The sequence below is a fragment of the Betta splendens genome, chromosome 15, assembly GCF_900634795.4.
Source record: "Betta splendens chromosome 15, fBetSpl5.4, whole genome shotgun sequence".
NCBI classification, from domain to species: Eukaryota; Metazoa; Chordata; class Actinopteri; order Anabantiformes; family Osphronemidae; genus Betta; species Betta splendens.
The window spans coordinates 16,936,366-16,948,990 of record NC_040895.2 but is presented as its reverse complement, the minus strand read 5'-3'; the positions used below and the strand labels follow the sequence as shown (position 1 = coordinate 16,948,990).

The window sequence follows — 12,625 nt, the reverse complement described above, 5'->3', positions numbered from 1 at the left end:
CGGCTGAACTAAATGTTTAGCATCGGCTTTAAAGGAGTGTTAAAAATCAGTGTGAACAACAACAGGTTTCCCAAGTCCAGTCATAAAACGCTACTGCTTCTAATTTTGGCTAAAATGTGGGTTAAGTAATAAATAGTAAGGCCATATTTTCATGCTGTATCTCAACATCTATAACACCATTTCATGAAGCGCCTACAGACAGGAGGGAATTAAGAGTGAATAAATGGATCGACTGGTGCCTCCATTTCCTAACAACTAATGAAGGCACTTAAGGCTTTTAAACTACTGCATACAACTCTACAGTTGTAAATTAAAGCAATATTTAACAACAGGTGGGTCTATAAAACCTGTCCTTCCCCAGAATGCATGGCGTCTACAGTACGAGTAAGGTGCACCCGTATGAAAAAGCTAGAGGAACCCTTTAAAAAGCATATGTGTTCCAGCATGATTATATAATAATTCTGCAGTGAATGAGCTTGATTAGCCAAGTACTAGTGACCAGTACATCTACCATGAGTAAATATCGATGATAAAGGCCTCATGCTGACTCTTCATCATCCTCCTCCTCCTGCTCAGACAGGTTCAGAGCCTTTAATTGGTGTTTTTTTCCCTGCAGAAACCAACAGTCATTAAAAACATTTAATTTAAGTTCTGTGATGTTTGAGGCCAGGATTACAAATACCTGAGAGAGATGATGATCATGATGATGAGGATGGTGACAACCAGCACTGAGCTCAAGGCAACAGTGATAGCAGTCAAGTAACTGCGACTCCCTGTCATGAGAACGTGTTGATGTTTAATGAATTAACATGCAAAGCTCCAGTAGTTTATTGAGTAACGTGGTAAGGCAGGATTTGATGCTGCTGGTGCAGCTGTTAAAGCCATTTACACCCCAGAGATCAGGTTTTCAGGGTGTTTATACACACAACGTTCTGCTCTCACTTCCTGGTAACGCAGCGCACGTGACTACACCCCAGCCGGCTGTACCATGTGGGGGGTGGGGAGCAGGGGATTTCTTTTTGAGCTTTTGTTTTCTAAAAGCCCCAAAATGAAGAGTGGCATAAATATATTTAAAGTAATACTGAAATCTCTATAGTTACAAACTTACCAATACAGGTCTGAGACTTTGTTAGATGTCTTACTGATATAACTGGTTTAACCAGGAAGTATTAGTCACTGACTTGAGTTTCACTGCTTGCGAACGCGCTACAAAAAAAGGTACAGATTCTTCTGTTTGCGTTGTTTTACCCGTGTTTTGTTGTGTCTCGGCGTGTTGAGCTAATAACTCAAATCTGAACTTGACTGAACTCCGACCTACAACGTCTGCAGTGGTTTGAACTCTCATTCAGGGAGTGTTTGTTTGCTCTTATGTCATGTTTCCAGCGCTGCAACTCGAGCTGCAGGTGAAAGTGTGTGTCTAGTGTTTGATGTTGATACATTCTGTTTATGTGTATGTGCTGTGTCAGCGGTAGGGCCTTTAGCCACATGTAGCTTCTCTTTACAACCTTAGCTACACTGTTTCCTTTTTAGTGTGTCTTCAGCTTTTCATGTTGTGTGTGTTGCCTGACGAGTAACTATCAGGACCGGCCTTGTCACATGAGCACTGTACAACTCTGGAAGTCTAGTATTAAATGAAACTCGACATGGGCACCTCACATCCACACATGGAGGTGAGAGTTATGAGTAGCAGCTCACAATCAGCCCTGGATAAAGACTAAACAGAGTGATTCTTGAATACTTTATATAACTACTTATATTACAAATAACCAGTCACAGTAAACAAGGCACATAATGTAATGACTGTACAGACATTATATTTATATATATAAGCTACTACGTACCTCCGACAACGCCTCTGCAGTCAACTGCGAAAATAGGGTGCATTAGGGGATACTTTTAAAAATAATGTGTAATTAAAAAAGAACAATGAATGCAAATTAAACTACATTAGTTAAACTATATTAGTTAATAAATCAATTAAAGTCTCCCCCCAAATAGTCTATAAAGTAAAGTCTGAGAGATACTCACCAGTACATGAAGTATTCTTCACTGTGTCCTAAAACAAAGGAATGCAGAAAGATTACATGTTTTTACAGATAATTTAGATTACTAAGGTTTACAGCTCATGAAAACCCCAAATCCACAATCTCAGAAAATCAAAACATTGTGAATAGGTTCAACATTCATCTCAGTTTTGACAAATCACAGCTTGAACTATCATGTTTTGCATGTAATGAGTCTAACTCATATTAGTTTCACCTTTAAGTTGCATTACTGAAATATATACAAAGTTTTTCACAATATTCTCATGTCGAGTATCACCTGTACAGTTAAGGGAGCTCAGTAAATGCTAATCTGACGACATATCTGTGTCTCCCTACAAAAACACAACTGCTAGATAGATTATCTCAACACAGAGTATTGTCGTCTCCCTGTGATTCACTGCGCCTACATCAGAGGTGCAGTCCAGTGTGTAGTGGACCTTCTCAAAACACTTCCTGGTTGTGAGGGACGCCCAGTCCTTGTTCACCACCAGGTGTTCAAGCTTATCTGCCTCGTTTGCCAACACGTGATGCTGGTGAACATATGGGAAAAAAGTTATTGTTTAAAAAGAAGCAAAGTGGTTTTAGTTTATTGCTGGCTTTCGATCAGTGTAAAGCAACATGTCCAACTTACGGATCCATTGGACCACGAGTAACAACAGTTGGTTCCTTTGGGCGCTGAGACTTTGGTTCCTTTGGGCGCTGAGACTGTGTAGGTCGTCAGGTCAGACGTCTGGGAGACGGAGCAGATGAGGTCCTCAGCAGCGACGCACATCAGGGCGCAGACTGGCGGTCGTGAAAGGCATCGTTAGAACTTAGAAGAACCGAGCAGAGCTTTGATGCAGCCGTCTAAAACTCCACGTTTTGCAAACACTTCACACACAGGCCTAAGCATCGGCGCGAATCAAACCCACACAGAAGCCTGGCGCAGGGTGGGGTCGGGTCAGGTCACGAGCCCCTACGCGGCCACGCGCAGGTAAATGCACGCCGCTCAGTTGAACCACACCGGTGCTCATAAATGTCGCGTTTGACTCACAAATACTGACTGTAGAAATAAAAACACCCTCCATTGTCACGCGTGTACTCTTCGTCACCGTTTTCTCTCCTCAGTTGTAACTCGGTGATGTAAGTAACAGTCTGACGTAATACAGTAGTTAGTACAGAGTGCATTACGATCGATGACGAAAATTAATTCACGCTTTGGAAACGCATGTAGACGATCATTACGTGTTGCGGGCTACTGTTTTCAGAATAAACAAAACATACTTACACAAAAAGAGTATGCGGACGGATTTCCGCATTTTGACTCCGACAGAGATTTGTTTATTTAGTTGTGGTGGTTGAAGTGAAGCAGTGACAGAAGACTGTGCGCCTGCTCCGCCTGCCTCTGCTGTTATGCTGCTGTGCCGCTATGCTGCTACGCTATTCTGTACGTCATCCACGCACGTACTGTAACCGGAAGTACCAAATTGCCGGCGCTAGCTGCTACTTTTTTAGCTGCCAACTTTCTTTGTTGTACTTTACGCCAATTACATAGTTAAGATGGACGCAATCCCCAAACAGACCCCGACAAATCCTAGTAATGATATAAACGCTAACATGCTTGTGTTGTTTTTTACTGCAGCACCTGTTAGCTTGCTAGCGGCGCTACAGATGAGGCGTGACGTGAGGAACGTGACGTCATCACGTTTGCCAGTTTGGCACCTCCCCGGTTCTCACGCCTAACGTTTTCTCACCGCTGTCGGTAATAGAGATGATTGACTGGTTGCTCTTTGTTACATTTATATAATCCTTCAGATAAAAACAAATTCTGAAAACTCTACCATGTCTTCAGCTCCTACGTACCTCCATCACCGCCATTTCCTCTGCAGACAACTGCATAGGGTGCATCGGGTTATTGCACTGTAAAGTACAATAACCTCAATTAAAGTTCCTTCAGATGGTTGGTATTAGAGGCAGCTCCTCATTTTTCCCACACCCACGTGTGATCTTTGATTCAGTAATGGATAATGATGGCTGCACAAAGCAATGTAACACACAACCCATTGTTTAAAAAGCCAGACTTCACACAACAGAAAAAATATGCAACTTTTTACAAAATGCCTTTTTAATGGTTTGTCAGCAGAGACTTACTGTAAAACGAAAGGAGTGAAACATAAATCAGGCTAAAACCTGAAAAGAGACTGGATATAACACTGACATCATCATATCTGTCATCCTCTCATAATACATTTCATTTATTAATGATAATAAATTCAGATATTATGAATATAAAGTAAAATATACAAATGAAACATGTAAATACAACTTAACACACTGAGATATATTAATACAGACAGAATGAGGGGGCTGTTATGTTATAGGACAGGGAAAGTGCTTCATAACACCCTGAATAGCTAGCTTTCACAGCTGGGAGCGTTTCACCTGAGCACCAACGTGTAGTTCTTAAAAATGGTTGTACTTAACAGTTCAGGTTTCATTTAACAGCTGAGTTTAACAGTATTTACATGAACAAACGTCAGTAAGTTACAGGGGGTAGATTGTTAAACTCCCTCACAGTTAGACTGCTAAATGTCACACTTAGACACAACTGGAAAAACATTAAGTGTGAAATACAAACATTTAGCTTCCGAGCTTGTACTTAATGTGCTTTGTCTAAATGCAAACCTTGTTTTTTGGCTGAAATGTGAATTTGTCAAAGAAAAACAACCAAATAGCTTTTTCCACCAGCGCTCGACATCAATTTCATTGCTACATTAACATATGTTTGCTTGATAAATAATCAGTTTGCATTCATTTATTATATACAAAATAAAAATTAATAGACATATAGTAGATGTGCACAATTTTAAACGTCATACAGTACATGACATAACTGACAGCTAATGACAACATGTGAATAAATATAGTTTTTCTTATTGGCTCTTCATTCAGCAGTGCCATGTCATTAATAAAATAGATAATCTTATAAATGCTTATATAGGGTTTCCAGCATAATGTAAAAGCACCAGTAATGAAACAAACTGACACCACTGGGACGGATCTAATCATTAGACCACGTGTAAAGTGATGAGGGGTCATCTGTTTAACACTGGCCCTCCACATCTGGTCCAGGGTTGGAGCGACAGCGTTTCCCATATCTCAATGAGAACAGCAGATGAATGAAAACGTTCCTTATGACGCAGCTGTGGGTATTCAATGCATTCAAGTGTTTTAAATACTGTACCTGATCATGAGGAAAAGCCCCAGTAAGGCAGGAATGAGGAAGGCAAGAACAGGAATACAGGCGTGGTAGCGACTCTGTGTCGCTGGACCTAAAGGATTGACTGATTATAAAGACAGATTATATTTAAATTTACACGTTACTGTGGGTAAAACAGTAAATAAACATCACTTTAGCAGATCTGTGCACTGGTGCTAATCAGTGTCATACAAGGACATCACATTATTTATTGATGTTTGCTGCTGGTCATGAGTTGGACAGTATGTCAGAATCAGCTTTAATGGCCAAGTTTGCACAAGACAACCACGGAATTATATGTGGTCTGACTCAGTCTTTGTTCCCTCTTGTGACAAAAAAGCTAATTATTTACATTTTAATTATAGTTATTTACAAAAATGAACAAATAAAGAATATAAACTGCAGCTCGCTGTGTCACAATCAACAGTGGTTATTGCACGTTTGTGTCTGTGCGAGTCATTGAGTCACTGTGTTGTGTGACCGGTAGAGTTCAGCTCAGAACCAGCCTGGGGGAAGAAGCTGACTCTGGGTCTGCTGCTTCTGACTGCTCTCAAATCTTGTTGGGACTAATTTACATTTATCCTAATTAAAAGTACTGTAACAGCCTGTAATGGCACCTAGCAGTTTCCCTGTCTGCTCATTTTAGACTTTTACTACTAGACAACATGAAATATAATATATATATTTCACAAGTGACCTGAGTTCCTTGTGAAAGTTTTCGTGTTTCAATTGTTCCTCTTACATTCATTCACAACAGGAAGCACAGACTCAGATGCTAATTATACTTTCATTCATGCTTTTCTGCTGAGTAGTTTTCAGGTTTTATGATCTCTATCATGTGGCCTTTAACTTTAACATCATGGGGTCTTTTATCCCACTGAACATAATCATGTAGAGTCCATTGAGTCCTACTGTACCTCTGTCATCATCACGGATCTCAGCGTTCACGTTGCAGGTGGCTTAAAAAAGAGCATGTGCTTGTTTTAGAGAATGGAGTTCATAAACAGACACTTTACTCAAAAAGAGGAAAAACGTTTGCACGTTAAACACAGCACCTCTCTCTTCTTTACTCACCAGTGCATGTTGCTTGGTATGGAACCCCCTAAAATACAGAAAAACAGGAAGCTCTGCAGTTTGTTAATGAACATTATGTGTCATCGCATAACGCAGCGTGATTTAGCGGTAAAAGACATTGCACAGATTCCTACACACCGTGGAGTTCGTACCTCAGAGATGCAGTCTCTCTTGTAGTGAACGCGCTCACAGCAGGTCTGGGTGGTGAGAAGGTTCATGCTGCGCTCCAGCACCAGCGGTTTAGTCTCGGACTGGTGAGTTGCCACCACATGGCTCTGCAGAAAATGGATTCGTTTAGTTCCTATAATCGCGGACCTCTTGTTACCTGCGTGACGTCATAGCAGCTGTAACACCTGTCCGCAGTCACTCACGCTGTTGGACCAGGAGTACTCGCAGTTGGTTCCGTCGCTTTCCGGGACGCTGTAGCGGGTCAAGCCACTGTCGTGGGTGACGTTGCAGGGGACGTCCTGGGCTCGGGTCCTCAGCAGAACGCACACTGAGGACAGACGTCAGGCGTCATCGTACACACACCGCAGCGTAACCATCTGGAAACGCGGACGGACCTCACGAGCCGCGAACTGCAATCCGCGCTTCCCTCGTTTCCTCATATCACTGCGCTGTATAAACGCGTGCCACCGACTTCGTTGCCATGGATACGGTCCTCGTGTGGACTTTCCCTCACTTTACGTCCCCACACCCTACTCCGCACTCAGCTGATGCAATATTGCAAACTTCATTTTTATTTCATACTTGCAGCTTTTATATTTGTAAATTTTATATTTGCAGCTTGGCGAAAAGATAAAGAAACAATAAAACTGCAACAAAGGCGTAAACCCTAGAACGTATCGCAACCTAATCGCAACCCTCGTTTCCCTTTCAACAGTAAATAAAGCGTTGTACTTACAAACAATGAGGAGTGAAACCATGTGCGTCCGCTCTGGGACACATCGCTGTCTGCAGCCAAAGACTCCGCACTCCATTTAGTTTGAATAGTTGGAGTTGAAACTTTGAAAGAGATCCGTTTCATCGGCTCCTCTGCGCGTCTGCCCGCTCATACAGTGGTCAGCTTTTTTCTGCGTCAGCTCCGCGTTTTATTCTTACAGTACGTAAGAAATACCTCTAGACGGTAGTGGTGAATGATGATCAGCCCATTGTAGGGGAAGGGAGGGGGGAGGGGGAGGGGACAGGAGGGAGACGTGTCTGTGCCCCAGAAATCACCTGCTGAAACCAGTCACAGAGGCTGTGAACTGTTAGTTTATTCAGTAAAAGCAATAACAACATAAAATATCTCACTCTTTAAGTTTGTTTTTATTTTATTATGTTAACATCCAGCTAAGGGGCTAAAAATGAATGAATGATTGACAAGTCAGAGTGATTAGTCAGCTCTAGATGTTTGAAGGGGGTTTTCATGTGCTCACTGGTGAGCAGACCAAATATGGTCTTTCCTCTGTTATTGTTTTGCACTGTTGTTCTCCAGCTCCTGTGTGAAAACCTGTCTGACATTAGGAAGTAACATACAACACATGACTCATGAAGAAAGCATTGGTGCTTAGAAAGACATTATCATATCATAATCGTCACATTCAAACAGTATCTATTTCTATTTTGTATTAGTTAAAGTGGGTTCGTGTGCGGAACAGCTTCTTCTTCGTTCCTTCACATGAGGAACATCAGGGAGTGAGTTGTGGCCTCAGAGCTTCTGTTTCTCTGCCGTGGACGCGGCGCCGTCAGGGGCTCAGACTGGGCTGACGGACCACTCGCTCTCCTGGACCATCTCGATGGACAGCTCTATCTGCTTCTTCACAGGCTTGGTGGACGGACCCCTCCCCGACCCACGGGGGGCGGCACAGGGGTCCGTTTGGGCCGCGTCCGGCTCCGGGTCCGAGTTCTGGTCGCTTTGTCCCTCCGTCGCCTCCCTCTCCAGCGCTGACACGGGCGGAGGCGCAGGCCGCGGACCGGTCTCGGACCTGGTTCTGTGCCGTTTGCCGTGGACCGAGCCGGGCACGGGCCGGGCCCGGAAGGCCCGGCGCTCGTCTCCGCGGCCGAGGTTTCCCAGCTCCGCCTCGATCCTGGCCTCCCTCTTCTTCCGTTCTCGCTCCAGGAAGTGGAACGGCTGCGGGGGAGCGGTTCTGGTGCCGCGGTCGCCCCGGCGGCTGCCGGTCCAGTCGGGCCGCTGGCTGGGCCGGCAGCTGATCAGCTGGTAGAGCGGCAGGCGCGTGTGGGCCGGGGCGGGCGACGCCCTGAAGCGGTTCTGACACTCTCGGAGCTCCTCCAGCTCCCGTCTCAGCAGCGAGTTCTCCAGCTCCACCTCCGAACGCGTCCGCACCCGCCGCTTCTTCCTCTCCTCCTCCCGCAGCATCATCTTGAAGGGTTTGGGCACCGTGACCTTGGAGCTGGACCAGACCCCGACCCCAGCCTGACGGGACGTGGCCTTTGGCCGGAACCCAAAGTGCCTCTGGGTTCGTTCCCCGTCTGGGCCCAACAGGACGTCTCTGTGCGACAGTGACAGAATGAGAGCTTGGACGTTAAGGCTCTAAGGATGAACAGTAACAGAACACTCCTCTACCTCGTGAAGGTCCGGTTCTGGCCAAGGGTCCTCCCGGGGTTGTCCAGCTCCAGGTCCCCCATGCGGTCCTCCCCGCAGAGCTCGGATTGGTCGGAACCGCTCGACGTTTCGTGGAAGTCCAGCTCCTCCTGGGAGTTGATTCTCTGCAGCTTCCTATCAGACGGGGGGGGGGGGGGGGGGGGGGGGGGGCTTTAAGCTTTAAGTTCAGCCACTCCTTAAATTGGCTGTAAGACGTCATTGACACCTGCTCTGAAACCATCAAACACAGCGCCATTAAACGGACCCTGTACAGCAGCGCCCCCTGGTGGACGCATTGTAATTTAACAGATTACAACTACTTTGTAACTTTTTTAGGTGATGGTGTTTGTAGTGCGAGGCATCGCTGTCCCTCCGTTTATTACTAACGCTGGAGCCCGACCTCGCCGCCTCTCTGTTTCTCCCCAGCTCGTCCCCCTCTGCGCGCCGCTGGCTGACGTACAGCCTCTCCAGCTCGGCCATGTTCCTCAGGTGGGTGCTCTTCAGCTCCTCCAGCCTCCGGTAGTACTCCTGGTTGGAGAAGGACACGCGCGCCTCCCTCTGCAGCCCGTGGATTTCCAGGGACACGCAGCTGCGCACGCCTCCGCCGCCTCTCGCCTCCTCGCCGCTCTCGGAGTCCTGGAGGAGCCGTCGTCACAGCAGAGTCAGAGCGCGTCACGCTCGCGCTGAGCGACACCGCGTGTTACTGCTCACCTCGCTGGTGCCGTCCTCGTCTCCAGCGGAGCAGCGGCTGCCATACAGAGCCACCAGCTCCTTGATGTGCAGAGGAGGTGAGCGGTACATGGTTCCCCTTCGGCCGACGGTGAGAAGCAGCAGCGGCCGCGAGCGTCCGTCCCGCGTGGTCTCAGAGCGAACACTGGCCGCGAGGCTTCATCCTCTTATCATCAGGAGCGAACGGTTTACCGTCACTGGTGCCGTCGGCCAGATGGTCCGGGTGGTCCAGATGGGCCATATGGGCCATATGGGCCGGTGGCTTTTCCCCTCAGGGCCTCGTGTCTGCGTGGACGCTCCCAATCTCATTGAGCAGATTAAGTGTCTTAGAAGCGGCGCGAGCGCTGATCTGCGGGATTCTGCACACGCGGCCTGTCAACCATCAGGAAGTGAAACCAGTGCCGACCAGTGCAGCCTGCACGTCTGTGAGGCCAGGTACCGAAGCGGAAGCGCTGCAGTGAAACGTCGCACCTCATTCACGTCCTTCCACAAACGCTGCTCTGACAGTAATTGAGAGCTTCTCGTGCGTTCCGTCACGCGTCGCCTCCTTCTCGTCTTCGGGGACTCTCCCTGCGTCGTCTGCTGATCCCGCTGCTCCACTGGCACACATGGACGGCTCCCAAAGCCTTTGGGCCGAGCTCCAGTGCAGAGTTTAGGGATTCGGAGCAGGAGGACGAGCAGATAATCTGTCACCTCTGCCGTCTGTCTCCTGTCACTTTCTATTCTCACTCATGTCCGTCTGCAGTAAGAGCCCGAAACAGAGCGGAGGACGTGGTCTGAAGGAGGCCAGGGCTCATAATGACTTCAATAATACTACTAGTATTAATAAATAAGTAGTATAAGATACCAATAATAATACGACACAGTCATTTAGAGAATCCTGATGTTTCTTCTACTTGTGTGTGTGTTTAAGTTGTTCCCATTTGTGTAGATTCGGTTGTTGATAGTGTCAAGCTATTAATCACGTTTATCGTTGACTCACATTCACTGACCTTTGATCCGTGCTTTGTTTGTTTGTAAATCCATTATGCGCTTCTATTTCCTGTGATTTATCAGCGTTAAGGTCATGGGTTAGAAGCTGCCGCTCTTTGTCCACAAGGGGGCGCTGTTGTACTGTTTACGCCTGTTTCAGTAGTCGTTAGTTGTAGTCGTTAGTTTTCTTTTATTTAATGAATATGGAACCAAATATACAGGCTCCTGATACTTTCTGTTATTAGATTTATTTTTCTCCCAGTCGTCATATTAATTGAACATATGATATGATGATGTGTGTCACAGTCAACTGTTAAATGAATCATTAAATGATCATTAAACATTCATCTTGGCTCAAGGTGACGTAGTCCGAGTGCTTTTCTTTCTCCCACTCACTGTAGCTTCTTGAACAAAAGTGTTTCTGTCTTCGCACCTTCAGGGGTTCTCAGAACACCTCGTCCTCCGGGTTCACAGAATCCTTTCCCACATCCTTCCAGGCACAAACTGCTCTTTGTCTGTCAGACAGAGTCTGAACGCACGCGCACCTGCAGAACCTGCAGTTACTGGGTCGATCCTGGGACGAGACATGACACAAGCCGCTGGTCGGAACCGCCTGCGGGTCCCCCCCTGTGAACTGCGTGTGTGCCGAGCGTCCACGGGCCGCGCGGCGCTGGCGTGGGATGAATGGTGGCAGTGTTCAGTCAGAGTGGGGCTGAACAAACAGTCATCGCAAGCTGCCACACACACGGCTGCACAAAGAGCGCTTCTGCTCCGCTCCCCAGCAACCAGCCTTCACGCCATGCAACCAGCAGAGCTTCTGGTCCAAGTCCACGGTTCCCAGGACCTAAAAGAAGCGTGCGCAGTGGAAGCGCAGACGCTCTGAGCGGAGGAACCCCCCGGCTCTGCCCCCACCCTCACACGCGTCCACAGAACCATCCCCACGTGGGTGAAGCAGCTCCAGCGGACGGAGCAGCTCTGAGCAGCTGCAGCTCCACATCTGGAGGTCCACGAGACCAGGCCGCGCCCCCACTCCTCAACAAGCGCCGCTCATTGGGTTCCTGTGAGTGGGACTGATTCGACTGGACCCCTCCGGCCTCTGGCCCGGAGGCAGACAGCGGCAGAGCCTCTGTTTGTCCACGTGTTTACAGCGCGTCCCACTGTAACGACACCGAGAGGCAGCCGACGCTTCAGCAAACGCTCAAATCTTAGTTTTCACTGCTGGAAACGAGCGTCTTGTTGTTCACGTTCTCGTGGTTCTGGAACGCTGCCGGGTATGAAACACGAGCCTCCTGACCTTCTGCCGGCGCCGAGGCCCGACTCCACAGGTCCCAGAAATAAAGTCGCTGGAGCAGAACCCGTGCGCGCTCACGTTTCTATCAGTGTCAGTAAATACGCGCGGCGGCAGGAATTCAGCTCCGCGTCCTCTGGTTTATCGGCTCTGTCGCCTCGGCCCGTTGGAACCTGGAGGTCGCACGCGAGAAGCTGAGGGCGATAACGAGAGCACGGCTGAGGTCACGTACAGTATGTGTTCAAAGGGGAGACTGAACTTGTGAACTGTGAACGCGCTCAGTGTTGCTGAATCTGAAGGCGCTGCAGACGTTCGAGTTCCTGGGCTTTTTTGGTCGTTTCTGCTCATTTAGAAAGGTGAGTGTCAGATAAATGACTTTAAGGGTTAAAGGGGACCTCCACACTCCCTTTGCCGTGGCTGTGGTCTCTGTATAGGTCCCCCCCCCCCCCCCCCACACACACACACACACAACACTTTCACAACATTTTCCAACCTCACATCTGTGCGTGTCGGTCGTCAGGTACGAAGCAGGATTCAGATTAAACCTTATGCAGCTTTATTTCCAGCTCTGACTGGGCCCAGTTCTGTTCACAGGAAACGCTGTGAGTGACATCATGTTGAACACCAGCCTCTGTGTACATTTGTGTGGGTACGCTGACAAACCACAGGTGGAGCTGCTCAAACCACCAGCGTCC

The 12,625-nt window shown here is 47.6% G+C and overlaps 1 protein-coding gene across 2 annotated transcripts; it reads right to left on the bottom strand.

Moving 5' to 3' along the window:
- Positions 1 to 7,646: 7,646 nt before the first annotated feature.
- Positions 7,647 to 10,684, bottom strand: LOC114842124 (protein FAM161A-like). 2 transcript variants are annotated; one of them, XM_029127642.3, is made up of 4 exons: positions 9,653 to 10,684; positions 9,342 to 9,577; positions 8,924 to 9,076; positions 7,647 to 8,849 (listed from the first exon to the last, which is right to left on the bottom strand). In XM_029127642.3, exons 1-4 carry the CDS (start codon positions 9,740 to 9,742, stop codon positions 8,093 to 8,095), a joined length of 1,236 nt encoding a protein of 411 aa, XP_028983475.1. In that variant the 5' UTR covers positions 9,743 to 10,684; the 3' UTR covers positions 7,647 to 8,092. The 2 variants fall into 2 exon arrangements, with proteins under 2 accessions (XP_028983475.1, XP_055358543.1); XM_055502568.1 differs by having other exon boundaries at positions 9,402 to 9,577.
- Between the last annotated feature and the right edge of the window lie 1,941 nt (positions 10,685 to 12,625).